Source organism: Phyllostomus discolor, chromosome 2 (genome assembly GCF_004126475.2).
Source record: "Phyllostomus discolor isolate MPI-MPIP mPhyDis1 chromosome 2, mPhyDis1.pri.v3, whole genome shotgun sequence".
In the NCBI taxonomy this organism is placed as follows: Eukaryota; Metazoa; Chordata; class Mammalia; order Chiroptera; family Phyllostomidae; genus Phyllostomus; species Phyllostomus discolor.
In genome coordinates this window covers 60,015,959-60,041,545 of record NC_040904.2, presented here as the reverse complement: position 1 = coordinate 60,041,545, position 25,587 = coordinate 60,015,959, and the positions used below count along the sequence as shown (strand labels likewise).

Genomic DNA, 25,587 nt, shown 5'->3' with positions numbered 1-25,587 from the left:
TAGTATTCTGGTTTCAAACATTTAAAATTTTTTACCATGATTATGAATGTTATGAAGTATGTAAATTTTTATAAATACAACTCCATCCTATAGCAATTGAGATCACTAATTAGTACAGAACCTGGCTTATGGTGTGCTAGTAACTATTTTCTGTCTCCCCGTCTAATATTGAACCTAAATATAAGTTTACTATGTGAATTCAAAGAAATATGTGATTATTCATACCATGGGAACAGGGAAGGATTCTGAGCTTATCTCCATCTTCATATTCATCCAAACAAATGGCACATACATCATATTCATCTCCTGTGAGAGGAAACAGTAAATAAAATTTATTAAAAAATGGAGAGAAGTGTTCTTTTCAAACTATTCAAGTTGGATCTTCCTTGGTCAGTTATTTTAAATGCCTTTTGTTTTACCTATATTTAAGCAACACCTTTTGTTTTCTGTCAGATTGAAGACATACTTCAACTTACGGAAACTGAAGTTTTAATTTAAATAATTGAACTTTTACCTAAAATAAATTAAAAGATGTCAAATTTGTTTACCTTGATTACCTTTGCAAAAGATTTTGGTAAAAATAATTCCATTAGTTTTATATAATATTCTGAAATATTTTATACCACAGACACAAAATTTCACTATTTAGATTTCTTAAAGTCTCAAGTAAAAATGGAAACATGTTATGCTCAAATTTTAAAAAATATACTGGTTAATAAAAACAATTGGAATGAGACACATTGAGCTTTGAATGTCTGTTCCATCATTTGCCAGTTTTTTGGTGCCTAGACAGTTACTTAGCCTTTGGCATTCAGTTCTTTTGTCTGGGAAAAGATTCCATCTACCTTGCAGGGTTGTGAGGATGAAATGAGATAATGCAGGCAAAGGGATAGGCATATAAGTGTTCACTAAATGGTGTTTATATTAATGTTAGTGCCCTTTGTAATTTCTTATTGTTGAACTTGCCACCTTTAAATCATGAACATTTATTAATTCATAGCTCTTTCTGGAATTCAAGAGTAGTATGTTTTTTAAGGAACTGGCACTCTTATGTCACATGACACATAGTCTTGAGTCAGCCGTGGCTTTTTATGTAGTGGCAATGACCATTGTGACTGCTTTCAACTCATTACAAGAAGCTCAGGGAACAATTAAATTTAGTGGCTACCTCACACACATGGCAACAACCTTGGTAGGCATATTAGAAATAAAGCCCATCTCTGGATAGCATCATGAGGACACCAGAAGGAGAAGATAATAAGCAAGGGACTAAGAACCTATGTGAAGAAATAATGACTGAAAACTTCCCTAATCTGGAGAAGGAAAAAGACACACAAGTCCAAGAAGCACAGGCAGTCCAAACAACATAGACCCAAAGAGGCCCAACCAAAACACTTAATAATTAAAATGGCAAAGCTTAAAGACAATGAGAGAATCTTTAAAGCCACAAGAGAAAAGCAGTTACCTACAAGGGAGGTCCCATAAAATTCATCTGATTTCTCAACAGAAACATTTCAAGCCAGAAGGGATTGTCATGAATTATTCAAGGTGACGAAAAGCAAGGACCTACAGCCAAGGCTACTTTACCTAGCAAGGCTATCATTTAAAATTGAAGGAGAGCCCTGGTTGATGTGGCTCAGTGGATTAAGCACTGGCCTGTAAGCTGCAGGATCATTGGTTTGATTCCTTGTCAGTGTACATGCCTGGGTTGCAGTCCTAGTGCAAGAGACAACCAATAGATGTTTCTCTTGCACATTGATGTTCTTATCTCCCTCCTTCTCCCTCCTTTCCCCTATCTTTAAAAGTAAATAAATAAAATCTTTAAAAAAATACAAGTAAAATTAAGGAGAAATAAAGAGCTTCCCAGACCAAAAAAAGAAGCTAAAGGAGTTTGTTACCGCCAAACTGGTACTGAAACAAATTTTAAAGGGCTTGCTTTAAGAAGAAAAGAAAGAGGAAGAATTTTGAAAAATAAAATGGCAATAAATACTATCAATAAGCACTTTATGTGTAAATGGCTTAAATGCTCCAATCAAAAGACACAGGGTAGCTAAATGCCTAAGAAAACAGGACCCATATATATGCTATATACAAGAGACGCACCTCAGAACAAAATACAGACTTTAAAGGGATGGAAAAGGATACTTCATGCAAATGGAAAATGAAAAAAAAAAGCTGGGAGAGCAATACTTATATCTGACAAAATAGACTTTAAAGCCAAGGCCATAGTAAGAAACAGAGAACACAACTTAATAATAAGGGAACAATCCAACAAGAAAATATAACCCTAGTACATATTTATGTACTCAACATATAAGCACCTAAATATGTTAAGTAAATATTGATGGTCATGAAAGGCTGACAGAAATAGTCATAGTAGGGCATTTCAGTGAATGGATCTTATAGACTTAAGTCTTCCTTCTTGGAGAGGAAGATGTAAACCTGTCACCATTTGCAAATGACAAGATACTGTACGTAAAGAATCCTAAAGATTCCATGAGGAAACTACTAGAACTGATAAATGAATTCAGTAAAGTAGGATACAAAATTAATAAACACATCAGTTGCATTTTTATATACCATAATGAACTATAGAAAGGGAAATTAAGAGAACAGTCCCATTGATAATTGCTTTAAAAAGAATAAAGTACCTAAGAATAAATTTAACCAAGGATGTAAAAGACCTATACTCAGAAAATTGTAAGACACCAAAGAAAGAAAATGAAGAAGGTACAAATAAGTGGAAGCAGATACCATGTTCATGGATAGGAAGAACTGACATCATTAAAATGTCTGTACTACCCAAAGCAGTCTATCAATTCAACACACTTTCTATCAAGATACCAAGGACGTATTTAACAGAACTAGAACAAATATTTCAAAAATTTACATGGAACTACAAAAGGCCCCAAATAGCAACAGTGATCTTGAAAAAGAACAAAGTTTGAGGATCACACTACCTAATATCAAACTATATTATAAGGCCACAGTAACTGAAATAGCATGGTACTGGCATAAAAACAGACACATAAATCAATGGAACCAAACAGAGAGCCCAGAAATAAAATTATGCTTTTATACTCAATATTTGACAGAGGATGCAAGGACATACAATGGGATAAAGATAGTTTACTCAATAAATGATGTTGGGAAAATTGGACAGAATTGCACAGAAAAGAGAAACAAAACACCTTCTAGTGCCACACACAAGAATTCAAAGTGGATTAAATTAGGCTTAAATGTTAAGACTCCAAACCATAAAAATCCTGTAAGAAAACATAGGCAGTAAAATCTCAGACATTGCTTGTAGCAGTATTTTTTTTCCTGCTATATCTCCTCAGGCAAGGGAAACAAAAAAGTAAACAAGTGGGACTACGTCAAACTAAAAAGTTTTTTGCACAGCAAAGAAAACCATCAATAAGATAAACCCACTGAATGGGAGAACATACTTGCCAATACACCTGATAAAGGAGATGTACTTGCCAATACATCTGATAAGGGAGTAAAATTCATAAAGAACTTATAAAACTCAACACCAAAAAAAAAATCCAATTAAAGAATGGGCAAAGGGGCTGAATAGACACTTCTCCACAGAAGATATACAGATGGCCAACAGACATAAAAAAAGATGCTCAATGTTACTAATCATGAGAGAAATGCAAATTAAAACCACAATGAGGTGTCACTGAACACCTGTCAAAATGGCTATCATCAATAAATCAACAAATATTATAGTGGTGAAAATGTGGAGAAAGGGGAATCCTAGTGCACTGTTGGTGGGAATGCACATTGGTACAGTAACTGTAGAAAGTTGTATGGAATTACCTCAAATTAAAAGCAGACTTGTTTTATGACCCAGCGATTTCACTCCTAAGAATTTACCCAAAGAAACACAGAACACTAATTCAAAAGAATATAAGTACCCCTATGTTTGTTGTAGCATTATTTACAATAGCCAAGATTTGGAAACAGCCTGTGTCCATCAGTAGGTAAGTGGATAAAACAACTATGGGTTTCTCTCCCTCTCTCCCAATAAAATCTCTTTTAAAAGTCTTAGGAAAAAAGAAGCCCAGACTGGTGTGGATTAGTGGCCTTAGTGCTGGCCTGTAGACCAAGAGGTCACTGGTTCAATTCCCAATGAGGGCACATGCCAGGGTTTTGGGCCAGATCCCTATCTGGGGGCATATGAGAGCAATTGATTGACATATCTCTCACACATCGATGTTTCTCTCCATCTCTTCCCTCCATTCTGTCTAAAAATAAATAAATAAAATGTTTTTTAAAGGTCCTTTAGAAAAAAAACCCACTACCAGACATTTATACAATGGAATACTACTTTGCCATAAAAGAAAATTTACCTTTTGTGACAGCATAGATAGACCAGGGTAACAGTATGCTATGTGGAATAAGCCAGCCAGATAAAGACAAATACAATATAATTTCACTCATATGTGGAACCTAATGAACAAACTGAACTAACAAGGAAAACAGAGACAGGCTCATAGATAGCAGGTTGACAGCTCTGGGGGTAGTGGGGGGGGGTAGCTCGGTGGTTTAGGGGGTGGAGAGGTCGATTACAAAGAAAAAGGGCTCATGGATATGGACAACAGTGTGGTAATTGTGGGGGAGATTGAGTGGATGGAGGTAGAAGAGGGTATAAGGGAGATAAACGGAAATGGAAAAAAGTATAATAATAAATTATTTAAAAAATTAAGCACGTTTGCTCCTTCAAAACCAAGAAAACAACTAAAAGGCTATTATTATTTCATATGTGCTAGAAATGGCTGTTAATATTTAAATCATTTAAGTATTAGTCACATTTCTGAAAGACCTTCCAAGGTGAAGATCAGTAAAATAATTAGGAATATTTAAGATAACCATGTTCCCACAGTATGGTAAATGTATGGGAGTGCTGACCAGCTTTTGTGGTGGGGCCTCAAGTTGGTGGTTTCTGTAGGTTTGAGAACAGGCTATTCCTGTGGGAGGGTTCCAAAAGTCAAAATCTTTGGTTTGTTGACAAATATTTCCAAATTGTTAGAGATTCCCCTAACGTTAACATTCATTGTAAGCCTATATGAATTCTTTTAAGACTTCCATAGTTTGGTGCTATAACTTACTGGAGTGATGAGTACCCATAGAAGTGTTTTATACTTCCCTTCATTTTTCAATCATCTAATAGTTGCATCTATAACTATAAGAAAATTACAACAATTAAATTGGGATTTTTTCTATTATTATCTATGCATACTTTTTTCAAAACCATTACAGTATACTAGAACATGCATAACAAATAATCCTCTTTGTTAATTTAAATGCCAAATCTCAACCAAAATATTCTAAGACAAAAATATAACTAACTTAATCTTTCAGTTATTAGAAATTACAAGCGTAATATTTATAAAGTTACATATTTTTAAGCTGCTTTATGATTTTGGCGGTCTCTTATTTCATCATAAAAGAAATGTTTAATGACTTAATTTTGATGACACTAATATATTATTTATGGTTTTAAGGGATTGTTTTGTTTTTGTAATAATAATAATTGCTTCCATCTGTTGACTGGTTGCTGTGTACCAGGCACTGTTATAAGCATTTTTCATATGTTAATTTACACCTCCCACCCATCTAATGAAGCAGGTATTGTTAGTCACATTTACACATGAAGGGATGCATATACAGAGATTATGAAACTTGCACAAGGTCACACAGTCAATAAATGGGTGATCCAGAATTCCAGCCCAGGTCTGTCAGACTCCAAAGTCCATGTATGTGTGGTATTATCTTCTAGTACATGCACTCAGAATTTCACAATTAAATAATCCCCTTTGATTTATAGTGTATAAAGTGGAAGAGGTTAAGAAATACTTAAGCAGCCACTTATCAGAAATCAAAATGTTTCCAATTCATAAACCAAAACACTATTTTGGTCTTCAGATTGTTACACATAGAAAACAAAAGATTTTTTTTCATCTCTATCTCCCATAATTTCATACTTGTATAAACTGTTCAGGATGCTACAAAATAACAACTATATTCTACAAGTTTAATTAACAGTCAAACTTTTCTTAGACATTCTGATGATGAAGTGATAGTGGCCTACACAGTAAGCAAACAAATGACCACTGAAGGAAAGAACATGATGTTGGCAGGTTTTTTTTTTGGTGGGGGTGGTTTGTGGTAATTACTTCACTAATTGAGAGAATAAACAGGATATCCTTAGAGACCATAAATAAATCCATATAACCAACTTAAAATCCAAGCCTAAGCATTGGTATCAGCACTAACCAAATTACAATTGGGGTAATTTTCTTATCTTCAATTTTTTTTAATATTGATTTAGAGAGAGCAAAGGGGCGAGGGAGAGAAACATCAATTTGTTGTTCCATTTATTTATATATTCATTGGTTGAGTCAAACCCACAACCTTGGCATATTAGGACAATGCCCTAATCAACTGAGCTACCTGGCCAGGGCCAGTTGGTTATTTTTTTTTTTTAAACCTAACTTTTCTCTGTATTCTAAATAGACATTATATATTAGCCTTTATTGGTTCTAACTTGAATGCATTATGCAGATAAACTATAATTGCACCCAAAATCCTTCTCAATAGAAAACCAAATAGATTCAAAGATTCGTGATCCTGAAGTGAAAAATCAAATTTAAATGGATTTTAGAATGGTAAATATCATCAGGCCTCAAGTACTTTAAAAGCATTTCCTTGAACTAACTACTGAAGTTTTCATGTTCTTTCATTATTCCTTTTCAGGCCACTAGAAAATTGGTGTACAATACTCTTCCACAGCCAACTTACAACCTCAAGTTTATGTACATATTTAAATATTTTGTGTTCTAATTCAATAATTATTTTTCTTTTGTTTCACATAAAGGGATTTAAACTAAAAACTTGAACAGCCTCAGGTACACTTGGGGTTTAAAGTGGAGGAAGTTTTGCACCTACATTTCTTTGAATAAAACAGAATTTCTTCTAGATGACTTCTGCCTATTGACTAGATTGGGCTAATATTTATTACAACTCTCATGTTGCAAAGGTGATTGTAAAAAGAATCAAATATATATAAGATAAGGACTTTATTTGTCCTGTAAATGCATCTACATTTTGGATTTGGGTGATTGCATACATTGACTGCTTTTTAAGATGGCTGGAACATTACATTAATCATTCTATGTTCAGATAAAAAATTCTACTTGTTCAATTGTACCTTTATGCAAACTGGGGGTGGGGGGGAACCCACACTTCCTTAAGGCACTTTACTGCTACCTGCCAAAAAAAAATAATTATCACAAATATAAAAACCTCTGGTGAGGAAGAATGAATGATAACTTCCCAGAGCTGTACAATGTACAACCTGTGTGATTGTATGTTACAGCCTGGATTCAGAATTGTTGATAACTTCCCACAAGTAAGAAAAGGTGGGTGGCATTCCTTTTTGATAAACTGGATTATGCCTGAAAAGGCATAAAGATCATCAATTTTCAACACTGTCATTATCCTTATACAGTGGTGAGGTTAACAGGCTTTTCATACTCTTGGCCATGTATGCCAAGCATCTTGACTTAGAAAAAAATTAAGGTTTTGGCAAAAGAATAACTTTAAAAAATTTAAAATAGTCTCCAGTTCTATGTTCATGTGGAAACCACTTTGACTTTATCCTTTCCATATTGATGACAAAAAGTATGACTTTTTTAGACACTAACTATCAAAATGTATTTAGCCTGCCATTTTAAGAGGAAATTACTCTATTTAATGATTGGTTCTAAATTTTCTCATAATTTGGTTTACAATGGAATAATCAAAGGTATGCTGAGAACAAAACTTACACTGTTAAGTCATCTATGCAAATTAAAAACTGTCAGTGGATACAATAGACAGTATTTTAGAAGAGGTATGGTATTCTGACAACTGATGGTTAGTTTAATATTTTTAGGATCAGGGTAACTGAATTTAAGTGGTTTATGATTTAATATAATTCAGAGCAATGAGCAAATATCTGAGTTCCTACTAAGTGCCATGCTAAGTATGAATGTTCCTTAGAAACTAAAAATAATTATGCAAAGAAAAATACTTTAAGATGTAAACTAATAAATAATTTAAATATGTGAGACCTATCTCATTTTATGTATTAGGAATTCAAAAAAGATACATTACACATTTCCTTCTTGATATAGATTCACTGTTTAGATTCACTGTATCCCCAATGTTTAGGTAGAATGCTACCTCTAGAGCACAGCAAGTCTCCAGTGTATATTTACTTAATGTGTGAGTAGGTGTTTAAATCTGAAATTTACTGTGTAAGTTAATGTGTAAGTTACTTTAGGACAGTATTTTTTAATGTATTTTTTAAAAGCAGTTTGTATAAATCAGTAATATTAACAAATAGTTCTGCTAGTACTAAAATACTATATGAGCACCTCAGATGAGGAAGGTGGGTGTGATCAGACCTAAAACTTTTTAAGGATCCTGGATTGACATGACAATTTGTAAAGTAACAGGAGTTCTTATATATCTCTTGTGGGAAAATTAATATAAACATTTTGGAGATCAATTTAGCATAGTGCACTAAATTTGATGATATATGTATTCTATGACTTGGTCATTTCACTCATAGGTAAGCAAATGATCTTAGAGAAATACACATGTATAACCAAGGTGCTATGAAAAAGAAGAGGATGTAGAAGGGTGGGAGAAATGGTGGAGACTTCCAGTTACTGGTCTGGCATGTGAAGGCACTCAGAAGTTGTCAGTCCTGTACTCACAAAGAAAAAGCTGAACAAACTGAAAACCAACAACTCTTCTTAGATCTATTGAAGTATTGAGTTCCCAGAAAAAACTCCTGCCCCCAAATTGGACAGATTGGCTGATATAATTACAATGTACTGGAGCAGAAGCCCAGGAGCAAAAAACTCTTGAGACCCAGAACCAGTGTAGAAAAACGAACTGTTAACTGACAAGTTGCTAGAGGTTCAGTGTGGACAAATCTGAGATTTAAAGAAATCTATTGGAGCTTTTCTGGTACAGCATGGAAGGAGTTTTGAAAGTTACCATTCTGTTCTAACAAGTAAAAAGCTAAGGAAACTAAAAAAATCAATAATACTTGTTAGATCCATCAGAGAAGGGTAAACTACTGCCCTTCTATAGGTGGATGCACCTATAGGGTATTACACTAAGTGAAATAAATTAGAGAAAGAGAAATAGTGTATGATTTCACTTATATGTGGAATCTTAAAAAATGTATTTAAAATAAATAAAATAGATCCATAGATTTAGAGAACAAGCTGATAGTTGCCAAAGGTGGATGGGGTGGGAGAATGGGAAGAAAAAAACAAGTATTGTTAAAAGAATTCCCAATGGATTAAAATAGAGCACAGAGAGACAATAACAATCAGGAAAATTATTCATAAAAAATAATACCAAGGAGAAACTATGAAGAATCAAACAAATTCTGAAACTGAAAAATACAATACTTGAATTGAGAATTTAATAGAGGGATTCAACAACAGACCTTACCAAGCAGAAGGATCAATCAGCAAATTTTCAGACAGAACTTTTGAAATTACTGAGGCAGTGGAACAAAAATAAAAAAGAACGAAAATAATTATGGATTCCTAAGGAACCTATGGGATACCATTAAGCTGAACCACATAAGCGTTTTGGTTGTCTTATAAGGAAAAGGAAGAGAGGTAAGTAATTTATTTGAAAAAATAATGGCAGAAAATTTCCCAAATCTGATGACAGAAAATGGACTTACAAATTCAAGAAGCCCATAGAACTCTAGGACAAGCTTAAAAAGACCCTCCTAGACGCATCATAATCAAACTGTTCAAAGTCACAGATAAAGAATATTGAAAGTAACAAGAGAAAAGCAACTTGTTACATACAAAGAAACTCCTTTTAGATCATATTTGTCAGCAGAAACTTTGCAGGCTAGAAAGGAGTGGGATGATGTATTTCAAGTACTAAATGAAACTAACTGCCAAATAATACTATAACCAATGACTTCCAGTCAAGATGGTGGTGTACTCAGACATGGCTCGCCTCTTCCCACAGGCCAACTAAAATATAAAATAATCATTATTCAGGAACATCAGAAATCGAGCTGAATGGAAGTCTGACAACCATGAAATCAAGTTGATTGGAAGCTTGACAACTACAGAATTAAGGCAATCACATCCATCCAGACTAGTAGGAGGGGTGCAGGTATGGAACAGGTTGGTCCCACACCCACATGGATAAAAATTCAGGAGGGATATCTCAGGAACAAGGAATCCAACCCACACCAAACCCCCAACCCAGTATTCTAGTGCCAGAAAGATAAGTCCCACAACTTCTTGATGCAAAAACCAGTGGGGATTGAATCAGTGGAAGAAACTGCTGCAGCCCCAAGCAATCCCTCTTAAAGTACCCAAAAAATGGACTCACCTACTCAGACTCATTCCCTCTGGACCCCAGTACTGGAGTAGCAGCTTGAAAGGCACCAGTGGTATATAGGGAGAAACTGAAGTGTCTGGCATCAAGGTGAGCAGAAGCCATTATCCCTTTGCTAAACCTTTCCCCCACAGAGCCAGCAAGCTGGTGCCATATTTGAGATTCCATCAACCTGGCTAACACTGTTTGACCTGCCTTGGAGATAGACCCCAGAGGCTCTGCCTCAGCCAACTTTTATGGACCCACCCAAGCTGCTTTTCTGTAAGAATGGCTGGTCATGCCTCCTAAATCCTATCAAACAAACTACAGCTGGTTTCAGTGAGCCCTAGCAGCAGCCAGATTAGAGTCACAATTTGGCTTTGCCTGGGAATCTCTAAGCCCAGCACAAATAGCAGCCATCTCAGATTGCTTTACAATTCAGGCAGGGTACCCCCAGCAAAACACAAGTAGAGCTTGGCTGGGACATAAAAAGGAACTCCTTTTAGATTACAAGTGCACCCAGTGGACAGTTACAGACCACATCAGAGAACTACCACCCAGCCCCTGTCAGCTGATCCTCCACAGATGGCAGACATTGGTGATAAGTGGTCACACAGAGCCAGTCCTTGCAGCTGATTGGCTTGGGTAAATCCCTCTCATCCACCTGCCAATACCAACCAAGGTTTAACTACAAGAGGAGGGTGTACTCAGCCCACACAAAGGGCACACCTCAAATACACAGCTTGGGTGACAAAGGAGGCTGTACCACTGGACCCTGCAGGACACCCACTACATTAGGCCACACTACAAAGACACAGAGTTAAAGCAGCTCTACCTAAGACATAGAAACAAACACAGGGGGGCTGCCAAAACAAGGAGACAAAGAAACATGGCCCAAATGAAAGAAAAGGTCAAAACTCCAGAAAAGGCTAAATGAAATGGAGATAAGCAATCTATCAGATACGGAGTTCAAAACACTGTTTATAAGGATGCTCAAGGAACTTAGGGCCTCAGGAGCATAAAAAAGACCCAGTCAGACACAAAGGATACATATTGAAATAAAGAAGAATTTACAGGGAAACAACAGTGGAGTGGATAAAGCTGAAAATGAAATCAATGATTTGAAACACTAGAAAGCAAAAAACAAACATGCAGAACATCAAGAAGAAAAAATACCCCCCCCCCCCAAAAATGAGGATAGTATAAATAGCCTCTGGGACAACTTCAAGAGGTCCAACATTCACTTCATAGTGTTATCAGAAAGAGAAGAGAAAGAGCAAGAAATTGAAAGTCTATTTGAAAAAATAGAGAAAGAAAACTCCCCTAATTTGGTGAAGGAAATAGACATGCAAGTACAGGAAGCACACAGAATCCCAATCATAATGGTTGCAAAGAGGCCCACTCTAAGACATATCATAATTAAAATGCCAAAGGTTCAAGATAAAGAGAGACCCTTAAAAGCAGCAAGAGAAAAGAAGTTAGTTGCCAGATGGATGCCAGATGGAAGGGCAGAGGGGGGAAAATGGGTGAAGATGTGAGGAGATTAAGAAGTACAAATAGGTAGGTAGAGAAGAGCCATGGGGATGTAAAGTACAGTGTAGGAAATGGAGTAGTCAAAGAACACATGACCCATGGACATAAACAATGTGGTGGGATTGCTTGGGGGAATAGGGGGCACTGGGTAGGGGGGGGCAATGGAGGAAAAGTCAAGACAACTGTAACAGGATAATAAAATATAATTTAAAAAATACTAAAGCAAATAAAAATTTATTCTTAAAGAAAAGGCAAATTTAACACCTTAAAAGATTAAAAACAAAGAAAAAACAAAAAAAAACTGTCCATCACCACTAGCTGGATGCTACAAGAAATGTGGATAGTCCTACAAGTGAAGCAAAAGGACAATTAATAGCAATATAAAACCATGTGAAAATATAAAATTCCCTAGTAAAAGTAAATAGTCAAATATGGAATCCTATAGTATTGCAACTTAGAAGAGTAAATCACATGTAAATCTGGTATAATAAATTTTCTTATAAATCAACATTAATAGATATATGCAATATAAAAACAATTTGTGTACTCAGTAACAAAATGAGAGGAAGGAAAAATGTAGAGGTGTACTTTCTATATATGATTGACCTTATCAATTTAAAAGATTGTATAATTTGAGGATATTTTATGTAATTGCGATGGCAGCCACAAAGAAAATATCAAAAGAATATACACAAAGGCAAATGAGAAGAAAATCAAAATGTCACTACAAAGAGATCAACAAAACATAAAGATAATGAGAAGATGCAAAAAAAGCTAAAAGTCAGAAAACAACTACATGTCAATGGTAATTACTTTAAATGTAAATCTACACATATAAGGCAGAACTGAAAGGGTGGAAAAAGATATTCCATGCCAATAGGAGCCTAAAGAGAGCAGCAGGGGCCACACTTATTCAGACAAAATATTGGGTTAGCCAAGAAGTCTGGTTTTTTCAAAAAAATGGCTCTAGTAGCACTAGTTGTCTTTAACTTCATTTGAAACAATTTCATTGATTGTATTGTGACAGCTGTCATATCAGTGTGCATTTTTAAAAAAAAATCAAAATTGGTGAATTTTTGTGTAGCCATTTTATTATTGAAAATGGAAGAAAATACTAAACATTTTCAGCATAGTATGCTTTATTCGTTCAGTGTACAGACAAGGTGCTGGGACTGATCGAATGTGTCAAAAGTGGTTTGCAAAGTTTTGTGCTGGAGATTTCTTGCTGGATGATGCTCCACAGTCAGGAGATCAGTTGAAGTTGTTAGCAATCAAATGGAGACGTTAATTGAGAACAGTCAGTGGTATACCATGTGGTAGACAGCTGACATACTCAAAATATCCAAATCAATAAAGTTACTGGTGAAAATGAAAAAAGACAATTTTGTCTTTATTTTATGGAAAAAACAATATGGACTTTTTGGCCAACCCAATATAACTTGAGATATAAAACTATCACAAGAGACAAAGATGTTCTATAATAATAAAGGGTAAATTCACCAGGAAGCCATAACAATTATAAATATATACACAACTTAACATTCGAGCACCCAAATATATGAAGTATGCATTGCCAGACTAAAGGGAGAAATAGACACCAACACAACAGTGGTGGGAAACTTCAATACCTCACTCTCAGATATGGATAGAAAACCACACAGTTCCATAAGGAAATGGGAAATGCGAACAAAACTACAGACCAATTGTGTGGAGGACAGTGAAGGCTGGCGTCACAGCCAAGGCTCAGTGCTTAACAAAGCTGCACTTGACTGCTTGCATCTGCAAGGCAGATCAAGCCAGCAGCGATAGCAGCTGGGACTCGCAGGGGTTGAACAGGAGATAGGTAACCCCAAGCTTCAGCTGTATGCACTTTAACTTTTGCAGTAGATATTATGTATCAGTTAGTTAGCCTGGGAATGGAACGATATTTGCAAAACGTCTTGAGCTGTATCTAACCTACCCCTATAAAATAAACACGATTACCATGTTCAGGGCTCACTGTCTCTCCATCAGAGGACAATGTCCCACCTGGTCCCCAATTTTCCTTAAACTATCTGTGTTGTGTCTTTCTTCATCTCCCGTCGACCCCACGCAGGTACCCCCACTCCGTGCTGGTCACAGCAAGTTGTACCAAACACATATACACAGTACTCTACCCAGCAACAGCAGAATACACATTCTCAAGAACACATGGAACATTCTCCCATTAGACCACATATTAGGCCACAAAACAAATATTAACAAATTTAAGAAAACTGAAATACCAACTACCTTCTTCAAAACAAGGAAATGAAACTAGAGCTCATTAGAAGGAAAACAGGAACATCCATAAATATGGATAATGCACCTTAAATAACTAATGGTTAAAAAAAGGATTCATAGAGAAATTTAGAAAATGTCTTGAAACAAATTAAAACAAACACATGACATACCAAAACTTATGGGACACAGCAAAAGCAGTACTAAGGGACATTTATAGCAGTAAATGCTGATATTTTAAGAAGATCTTAAATCAATGACTTAACCTAACACCTCAAGGAACTAGAAAAGGAAGAACAAACTAAACAAAGTTAGCAGAAGAAGAGAAATATTCAAGATTTGAGCAGAAATAAATGAAATAGAAAATAAAAAAGAGAAAAAACCAATGAAACTAAAAATTGGTGTACTAAAAAGATCAACAAAATTGATAAACCATTAGCTAGAGTAACTAAGAAAAAGAGAAGACTCATAACTGAAATTATTAATGAAAGAAGAGACACTACAACTGATGTCACAAAAATCAAAAGGATTAAAAGAGACATGTATGAACAATTATATGCCAACAAATTAGATAACTGAGAAAATGTTGATAAATTCCCAGAATTGTAAATCCTACCATGACTGAATTATAAAGATGTAAAAAAATCTGAACAGACCAATAACTAGAAGAGATTGAAGTAGCAATCAAAAGATCTCCCAACAAAGAAAAATCCAGGACTAGCTTAACTGGTAAATGATACCAAGTACTTAAAGAAGAATTAACACCACTGTATCTCAAACTCTTCCAGCAAATCAAATAGGAGGAAATACTCCCAATTTATCCTACTATGAGGCTAGCATTATTCTCAAATCAAAAGATGAAATTGACCCATATGTAAAAATTAACTCAAAATAGATTAAAGATCTAGGCATAATACCTAAAACTATTAAATTGCTAGAAAAAAACACAGGGGAACTGCTTCAGGTCACTGGATTGGCAGTAATTTCTTGGAAGTGATACCAAAAGCATGCACAACAAAATAAATAAGAACAATTACACCAAACTGGAAAACAACTGTGTGTCAAAGGAAACAAAATGAAAAGACAACCTATGAATGAAATAAAATAACTGCACATCATCTATCTAATAAGGAATTAAATTCCTAAATATATGTATTGAATTTCTACAAATCAACAATGACAACAAAAATAACCCAATTAACAACAGGGTAAAAGAAAAGATATTTCACTGAAGAAGATATGCAAATGGCTAGTAAGCACATGAAAAGATCCTCAGTATAGCTAATCATAAGAAAAGTGTAAATCAAACCACAATGAGACATCCCCTCACAGTAATCAGGATGGTTACTATCAAAAGAACAGAAAATAAGTGTTAGCAGAGATTGGAAAAGTTGGAACACTTGCACATGGTTAATGGGAATGTAAAATGGCATAGTCATTATGGAGAACAGTAAAAAGTTCCTTATAAATATAGAAATAGAATTACTACATATCTAACAATCCCACGTTTGGGTGTATATCCAAATGAATTCAAAGTAGGGTCTCGAATATTTTGTTATTATAAGATACATTACTACCTGTGAAGCAGTATATTATTTGGAAGTATATTTGGATTAGTTATATAGTGCAAACTCAAAGACAGTCACTAGAAAAAAATTTAAAAGATGAATTAATTACTAAACTAAGACAAGAGAGAAAACAAAATCATACAAAATTCTCAAAACCACAGAAGGCAGAAAAATGGAAGGAAAAAGAGGAACAAAGAAAGAGGACAAGAATGATCAAAAAACAGTAACAAATATGTGTATTGTTATTTATCCATATTACATATCCAAATATATTAATCCAACTACATCAATAATCATTTTTTTTCCTTTTAAAGATTTTATGTATTTATTTTTAGAGAGAGGGGAAGGGAGAAATAGGGAAAGAAACATCAATGTTTGGTTGCCTCTTGTATGCCCCCTACTGGGGACCTTTAAATTGCTCAGAACAGTGAGCAATTTAAAACATAGGAAGTGTTTATTTTTGGATTTTTCCGTTTAATATTTTTGACCACAGTTGATTACAGGTAACTGAAACCACAGAAAGCAAAACCGTGGATAAGCGGGGACTACAGTAGTACAGTCTGAGACTTCAATATGCCTCTACTGGAAATGGACAGGTCCAGTAAGGAGAAAATCATTTAGGATATAGTTTAACTCAACAGAAACATCAATCAATCGGCTAAAATAGGCATATACATTATTTCAGCCAATTAGAAGCAGAATATAGTTAAGTCTTACTTAACTTTGATAGGTTCTGTGACTTTAACTGAAATGACATAGAAAGAAACCAATTTTACTATAAGTTAATGGCTATAAACAAGAGTTAAGTTCCTAATGCATTTCATCAACATTATAATGAAATGACCTTATTCAAGGACCTGTTACACATATTTTTTTCAAACTCACATGGAACATGCACCAAGACACATTCTGAGCCATACAGCACACCTAAACAAATTTAAAAGAAATTATACAATGTCTGCTCTCAGACCAAAATGGAATTAAAAATCATAAAGAGGGCTGAAAATCCCCAAATACTTGGATATTAAACAACATACACATGGATCAAAGGAGAAACCTCAAAAGAAATTTTAAAATATTTTAATTAAATAAAAATAAACCTTATCAAAATTTATGGTATGCAGTCAGGAGAAATACAGATCAGAAAAAAACAAGCATCTAAAATCAACAGTCTAAGATTCCACCTTAGGAAACTAGAAAATGAAGAGCAAATTAAATCCAAAGAAAGAACAAGAAACAAACATTAGAACAGAAATTAATGAAATTGAAAATAGAAAATCAACAGAGAAAAATCAATAAAACAAAAAGCTGCTTCTTTGGAAAGACTACTAATATTAATACCTCCAGGCCCTGGCCTAGTAGCTCAGTTGGTCAGAGTGTTGTCTTCATAGGCCAAAGTTGTGGGTTTGGTCTCCAGTCAGGCACATAAAAGAGGCAATGCATGCATAAATGGGTGAAACAATAAATTGATATTTCTCTTTTCTCTCCTCTCTCTCTCTCTCTCTAAAAAAATCAATAATTAAAAAAATATTGATACTTTGTTAAACCAGATTTTCATGGCTTCTTCATTCATCCATCCTTTTTCATGCATGTGGACAATAAGTCCACTTGGAGTCTGTTCTTTCAGAAACATTGTTCTTTTAAAGATGATCATAGGTGGTAGCTTTGTCCCATCTGCACAACAGGCTAGAACAACAGTGAAATGTGTCTTCTCATGACTACTGGTTTTAACAGCCACGGTCTTTGCTCCTTTGATGTCCACAGTTCTGTTTGATGTCACATCAAATGTGAGTGGGACCTCATCTGCCCTGGTGATGTGGGACAGCTCAAAGCTGTAAGTTTTTCAAAGACTGATAATCTAAGATGAAATTCCAAAACTTGATTCTCATAGGCTGCTGGAAGTTTTGGGCCAAGTTTCGTTCATGTCTTTATGCTCAAACTTTCTCTCTTCATAAAGTTAAAGTACCATTTAGGTCTTCCTGAGAAGTCTTCGATGTTTTATTCTCATGCAATCCTTTTACCTTCTTCTTGTATCATCTTGGTCAAAACAGAGATCCCAACTGGATGCTTCTCCAGAATCCAGGTCTTCACCCCCTGCTCCACTTCTGGCCACTTTGGAGGTTTCCCTCGCATTGCCTTCTTCTGCCTTGGCCTCTGAAGAAGTTTTTCTTCCTGTTGCCTCCACAATCTGATGATACTCTCTGTGGAAGAGGTCCAAAATGTCTCACAGCAGCTCTGTTGCCATGCTTTTCAGCATATTTAATAACTTTTAGCACAAAGTTTGCAGTGTAAGAAAACCATTTTGACACTTTACAAGGGATTTTCCAGTAATTTCTCCTGCCTAAAGTGCATGAAGAAAAATGTCTCACTGTTCACCCTATGGTGATAAAGCCGGCATCATCTATTTTATCAAGTGGCTAATAGTCGGCATCATCTATCTTACTCTGTGGATAACAATATGTTGCTCTTCATTTCATTTTGTTGAACCATTGGCTGAAACTGCTTTCAATGGAAGTTTGTTGTAAATTCAACAAAACCGATTACTGTATTCTAGGATATTACTTTGCATATGGATATTGTTATTGTTTTGTAGAGTTACACTTTTAATTCATAAGCATAAATAAAATAATTAAAAGCATTTATATAGATACAGAATTAGTACTTCCCATGTAAAATGTGCATCCTTATTTTTCCCTCAAAAATTTGGGCATAAAAGTGCATATTATAGCCCTGGCTGGTGTAGCTCAGCGTACTGAGCACAGGCCTGCAAACCAAAGGGTCACTGGTTCAATTCCCAGTCAGGGCAGCACATGCCTGGGTTGAGGGCCAGGTCCCCAGGAGGAGATGTGTGAGAGACAACCACACATTGATGTTTCTCTCCCTCTCTTTCTCCTTCCCTTCCCCTCTCTCTAAAAATAAATAAAATCTTTTAAAAAATATGCGCATTATACATGGCAAAATACAGTAATCGCAATCCCAGAAGTTTCTTCTTTATTGGATACTGACAAACCAATTCAAAAGTTTATAGGGCAAGGCAAAAGACCCAAACAGCCAATGCAATATTAAAGAAGAATAGGAAAGTTGAAGAACTGACACTACTCTACTTTAAGACTTACTACAAGGCTATAATAATTAAAACAGTATGAAATTGATGAAAGAAGAGACATATAGATAAACGGGGCAAAACAGGAAGTCCACAAGTAAATCCACACAAATAGTCAATTGCTCTTTTGACAACAGAGCAAGGGAGAAAAGTCAGGGTTTTTTTTTAAGCAAATGGTCCCAGAACAACTGGACAAGCCAAAAAAAAAAAGTGAATCTAGATAAAAGAGAGCTTTATCAAAATTATAAAAGGCATTTTGAAAATTGTATAGCTAATATCCTACTATACTGAAAGCTTTCCTCCTAAGTTTGGAAAAAGACATGGGTGTGTACTTTGACCACTGCTAGTCAACATTTTACTGGAAGTTCTATCCAGGGCTGTTAGACAAGAAAAAGAAACAAAAGGAATCCAAAGTGGAAGAAGTAAAACTACGTCTATTCACAGATGACATGATCCTATACATAGAAAATCTCAAAAAATACACAAGAAAGGTACTGACCTAATAAATTCAGCAAAGTGGCCGGCTACAAGATCAACATATAAAAATTAGTTGGGACTCTTTATAAACCAGCAAGAAACAGTACAAAAAGGAAGATTTCTTAATTCCTTTCTAGTCATCATAGCATTTAAAAAAATAAAATACCTAGGAAAACATCTAACAAAGAAGGTGAAAGATTTGTACACTGACAACTATAAGACAATGATAAAATAATTTAAAGAATACCCAAGTCAATGGAAAGACATCCCATGTTTATGGATTAAAAGACTTAATATTGTTAAGATGTCAATATTTCCCTAAGCAGTCTACAAATCCAATATAATCACTATTAATATTCCAATAGCCTTTTTTGTAGAAATAGAAAATCTGATTCACTAATTCAAATGGAACTGCAAGGGATCCTGAATAACCAAAGCTCTTGGAAAAAGAACAAAGTTGGAGAACTCATACTTTCCAATATTAAAATGTATTGCAAATCTAAAGTAATCAAAAGTGTGTCATACTGGCATAAGGCTAGTACCTCACACTCGCCTTATGCCAGTACCATACAGATCAATGGAATAGATGTAAGAGTCTAGAAATAAACCCACACATTTAGGGCCAATATTTTTGACAAGGGTGAAAGACTATTCAATGAGGAAATAACAGTCTCTTCAACAAATGGTTCTGGAACAACTGCATTTCCACATGCAAAAGAATAGAGTAAGAGTGATACCTCACACTATATTAAAAAGAATTAACTAAAAAATGATGAAAGACTTATTATGAGCCAAAACCATAAAACTCTTAGAAGGAAAAAAGAGGTAAATCTTTATTACCTTGGACTTGGCAATGTAGTCTTAATTATGACACCAAAACCATGAACAAAAAAAGAATAGAGAAATTCGAATTCGACATAATTAAAAACTATTGTTTTTCAAAGGCCATTGACAAGGATTAGAGAAATAAGACCCATTGTGCACTACTGCTGGGAATGTAAAATGGTATAGTATCTGTGGAAGTCAGTATGGCAGGTCCTCTAAGAGTTAAACATGGAATTATCATATGACCCAGTAATACCACTCTTAGGTATGTCCTCAAAAGAACATAAGACATAGGTATGTCCTCAAAAGAACATCAAAAGAACTGAATTCAGGAACTTAATATATACTTCCGCACAAATTATCACTGCAACATTATTCACAATAGGCAAAAGGCAGAAGCAACCCGTGTCCATCAGCAAATAAATGGATAAATAAAATATGGCAAAAACCTAGGATGGAATTTTATCTAGCTGTTAAAAAAAGTGAAGTTATGAAACATGGTACATGGATAATCTTTGAAAATATTATGCTAAGTAAAATCAACTGACACAAAAGGTCAAATATTGTATTATTTCACTTACATGAAATATCTAGTACAGGCAAATTCATAATGATGGAAGGTATATTACAGGTTACCAAAGACTGGGGGGAGCTGGAAATAGGAAGTTATTGTTTAAGGAGTATGGAGTTCCTGGAGCAATGAAAAGTTTTAGAAACAGATAGTAGTGATGTTTGCAAAACACTGTGAATATAATTAATACCACTGAATTAAAATGGCTAAAATGACAAATTTTGTTATATACATATCAGATTAAAAACAAATATTAAAAAAAGAATCTAGACAAAGACCTTACACCATTCCCAAAAAGTAACTATAAATGGATCACAGAATTAAATGTAAAAGGCAAAATTATAAAACTTCTAGAAGATAACACAAAAATGTAGGCAACCTTGGGTCTGACAATGAGTTTTTAGGCACAACAACAAAAGAATGATCCATGAAAGAAAAAACTGGTAGGATGGATTTCACTAAAATTAAAAACAACTCTGAAAATGACATTATTAGAGAATAGAAGGACAAACTAAACACTAGAAAAATATTATTTTCCAAAGCCTTATCTGACAAAAGCCTGGTATCCTAAATATACAAAGAACTCTTAAAACAATAAGAAAACCAGTAATCTGTCTTAAGTCATTTTGGGATGCTATAACAAATACCACAGACTGGATGGTGTAAAGAACAAACATTTACTAATCACAATACTAGAGGCTGGGAAGTCCAAGATCAGGGGGCTGGGCTGGCCAATTCAGTTCCTGGTAAGATGTCTCTTGCTTATTTGCAGATGGCTGCCTTCTTGTGGTACCTTCACATGACAGAGAGACATCTCTCGTATGTCTTCTTATGAAGGCACTAATCCCATTCATGAGGGCTCTACTTTTGTGACATAATTACTTTCTAAATGTCATATCCCTAAATATCAACATATTGGTTATTGTGGCTTCAACATACACATTTTGGAGGGATACAAACATTTAGTCTACTGCACAACCCAATTTAAAAAGGGGCAAAAGATCTCACCAAAGAAAATGTAAACAAAGATGGCAAACACAAATAAGCATATGAAAAGATGCTCAACATTATATATAATTAAGATATGATACATCACTACACACCTATTTATTAAAATGGCTAAAATGCAAAACACTGACAACACCAAATGTTGGAGAGAACTTTCATTTATTACTGTTAGGAATGCAAAGTGGTACAGCCAACTTGGAAGAAAGTTTAGCAGCTAGTTTCTTACAAAGTTATATAGTCTTACCACATAATCCATCTATTGTCTTCCTTTGTATTTACCCTAATGTGCGGGAAACTTGTGTCCACAAAAAATGTACATACAAAAGATTAATGAAGCTTTATTATTAATTGCCAAAACTTGGAAACAAACAAGATGTCCTTCATTAGGTGAAATGAATAAACATTTGCTACAGCCATACAACAGAATTATTAGTCAGCAAAAGAAAAAAAGCGAGCCTTCAAATCACAAAAAAAGCCATGAAAAAACCTTAAATGCATATTGCTATTCCATGACTTTCTACAACAGACAAAACTATAGGGACAGCAAAAATATTGGTAATTGCTAGTGGTTTGGGGAAGGTAAGGGAAAAGCAATTTTTAGAGCAGTGAAACTATTCTCTATGATATTTTAATGTTCGATAAATAACATACATTTGTCAAAATGCATAGAACTGGACAACACAAAGAGTGAACTCTAATGCAAACTATGTTCTTCAGTTAGAAATATATCAATATTTATTCAACACTTGCAACTAATGTACCACACTAATGAAAGATAGTGTTTGGGGAAATTGTAAGAAGGGAGGGGCATATGGGAGCTCTCTATACTTTCTACTCTATTTTTCTGTAAACCTAAAACTGCTTTAAAACTAAAGTCTATTAATTAAAAAACAAACACTTTTTTTTAAGATAGGAGCAATGTGTTATTCAAAATGTCAGTGTTACAAAAGACAGAGAAATGCTGACTAACAAGTCCAGATTAAAGAAACCTAAAGAAACATGGTAATTACATGCCAAAGTGATACTAGATTTACTACACTGGAAGAAAAAATAGTTTAAAGGAATCTTATTGAAACAATCGCCAAAACTGGGAAAAGGGCAATGAATTAGACTAAAATAGTCCATCAGCAATGTTCTAAATTTGATGACTTCAATGCAGCACAACAAAAGAATTCTTATCTCCTTATTCTTAAGAAATACACATGAAAATATTTAGAGATAAAAGATAGTGCTGTATGTAACTTACTCTCAAATTACTCAGTAAAGGTTTTATATACATACATGCATAAAGAGGAAGAGAGAGAACAAAAATGACAAAACAATGGGTTGACTAGTGGCCTCTAAAAATTCATTTCTACCCAGAACCTGTGAATGTTACCTCATCTGGACATAGGTTTCTTCCAGATAGTCAAGTTAAAATGGGGTTATACTGGATTAGGGATATTTGAAAACACACACACACAAGAAAGCCTTGTGAAGATGGAGGTAGAGATTGCTGTTATGCTGCCACAAGCCAAGGAAAATCAAAGCCTGCCAGCAACCACCAGAAACTGGAAAAGCAAGGAAGAATCCTTCCAGAGCCTCAGAAAGGAAACAATATTGCCAAAGCCTTAATTTTGGAATTCTAGCTTCCAGAACTGTGAGAAAATAAATTTCTGTTGTTTTAAGCCACCTAGTTTATGGTACTTTGTTATGGAAGTCCTATGGAAACTAATATAGCAAGTAATAGGTGAATCTGGGTGAAAGGTATATGGGTATTTTTTTTGTACTACTCATGCAAAGTTTTTTGTCCTCTTAATGGTCTTCCTCAGAACAAAAGTGTTTAACTTTGAACCAAAGTATTTTTACAAGTTTGAAATTATTTCCCAAAAGGCTAAAGAAGAATTCAATATGGCCAAAGACTTTTATAGACATTTCTCCAAAGAAGAGAGACAAATGGGCAATAAGCACCTGCAAAGATGCTCAAAATCACTACTCATGAGGGAAATGCAAATCAAAACCACAATGAGATACCACACCCCATCCATTAGGGTTATTTATAACCCATCCATAGGGAGGGAGGGAGGGAGGCAGGGAGGAAGGAAGGAAGGAAGGAGGGAAGGGTGGAGGGAAAGGAGGAGGGAAGGGAAGGGAAGAGAAGGGAAGGGAAGGGAAGGGAAGGGAGAAAGAGAGAAAAAGAGAAAGAAAGAAAGAAAAGGAAGGAGGGAAGGAATAGGAAGGAAAAGAAAAGACAATGACAAATGTTGTTGAGGATAAAGAGAAACTGGGACGCTAGGTCACTACTGACAGAAATGTTAAGTAACACAGCTACTATGGAAAGTGGTATGCCATTCCTCAAAATTAAACAGAGAATTACACTATGATCCAGCAGTTCCACTTCTGTGTAAATACCCAAAGAAGTGAAAGCAGAGATTCAAACAGACATGTGTGCACTCATGTTCACAGCAGCATTATTCACAATAGCCAAAAGGTGAAAGCAACCCAAGTGTCCGTTAACAGATTGGTGGATAAACAATATGTGGCATGTACATAGAATATTATGAATATTATTCAGCCTTAAAGCAGAATGAAATCTGACATACACTAGAACATAGATGAATCCTGTGGACATTATGTTAAGTGAAAAAAGCTAGTCACATATTCCACTTATACCAGGTACCTAGAATAGTCAAATTCAGAGACAGAAAGTAGAATGGTGGCTGCCATGGACTGGTGGGAGAGGGGAAATGGGCAGTTATTGTTTATTAGGTAGAATGTTTCAGTTCTGGAGATTGACAGTGGTGACAATTGCATAATAATGTGAATGTCCTTAATGTCACTGAACTTAACACTTAAAAAAGGTTAAAATGGTCAATTTTATGTTATGTATATTTTACTACAAAATATACAAGATTATTATGTATGTTTAGAGGTGGGGTGGCCTTGACAAATTAATTTTTAAATTTACATGGAAATTTGAAGTGTCAGTAATAGCTAAAAACTATTGAAAGACAACGTGAGAAGACCAACTCTTAACAGATATCAAGACTTACCTAAACCTACCCTGGCTGGTGTGGCTCAGTAAATTGAGCACACGCCTGCGAACCAGAAGGTCGCAGGTTCAATTCCCGGTCAAGGCACTTGCCTGGGTTATGGGCCAGGTCCCCAGCTGGGGGTGTGTGAGAGGCAACCAATTGATGTTTCTCTTGCACAAGTTTCTCTCCCTCTCTTTCTCCCTCCCTTCTCTCTCCTTAAAAATAAATAAAATCTTAAAAAAAAAAGACTTATCGAAACCTATAGTAACTGAAATAGTGTGATAAGGAAGTAAAGAACACTTCTACAGACTCGCCACCATTAATATCCACCTACCAGGATTTTGCACCCACCTCTCTATCTAAGGCCAACCCACCTATTTGTGCAACAGATCCTAACCCTTCTTTCCTTCTCAAAGACTTTATTGAAGCAACTCTCCCATCTATCACCATGTATTTATTCTTAAATAAACTAAGGGTAATTATTTAGAAAATAAAAATATTCACTTACCTTTTTTGAATTTATGTATAGGGAGTTTCTTTAGTTGATCTTTACGAAGTCTATTTCTTCTAGCTCTATGTCTGTCCTGGACAAATTTTGTGATCTAAAAATAAAAGGAAAAAAGGAATCATATATTAACATGCATGTACAAATGGCCATTAAAATATCAAATATCTTGTAAGTTTCTGGATAGCTGCTGAAAATGAATTTAATTTCTTTTAATCCTAATGGCAATATTAATTAAAACATTAAATTACATTAGTCATTAATTACCCTATTAAATTACCCTTTGAATTTTTACTCATTGA

The 25,587-nt window shown here is 34.9% G+C and overlaps 1 protein-coding gene and 1 long non-coding RNA gene across 4 annotated transcripts in view; both read right to left on the bottom strand.

Annotated features, from left to right (window-relative positions):
• Positions 1 to 25,587, bottom strand: part of RNF13 (ring finger protein 13) — a 124,131-nt gene that overhangs the window by 1,427 nt on the left and 97,117 nt on the right. For all 3 annotated transcript variants that reach the window (XM_028504448.2, XM_028504446.2, XM_028504447.2), the window contains exons 8-9: positions 25,289 to 25,382; positions 226 to 306 (exon numbers count right to left, since the gene is read on the bottom strand). In XM_028504448.2, coding sequence (XP_028360249.1) covers positions 226 to 306; positions 25,289 to 25,382 — 175 coding nt within the window. The remainder of the gene's footprint in view (positions 1 to 225; positions 307 to 25,288; positions 25,383 to 25,587) is intronic.
• On the bottom strand, positions 17,421 to 20,221 carry LOC118498855. Its single transcript, XR_004901343.1, has 3 exons — positions 20,210 to 20,221; positions 19,829 to 19,833; positions 17,421 to 17,585 (listed from the first exon to the last, which is right to left on the bottom strand). It is a non-coding gene; the product is annotated as an uncharacterized LOC118498855 (long non-coding RNA).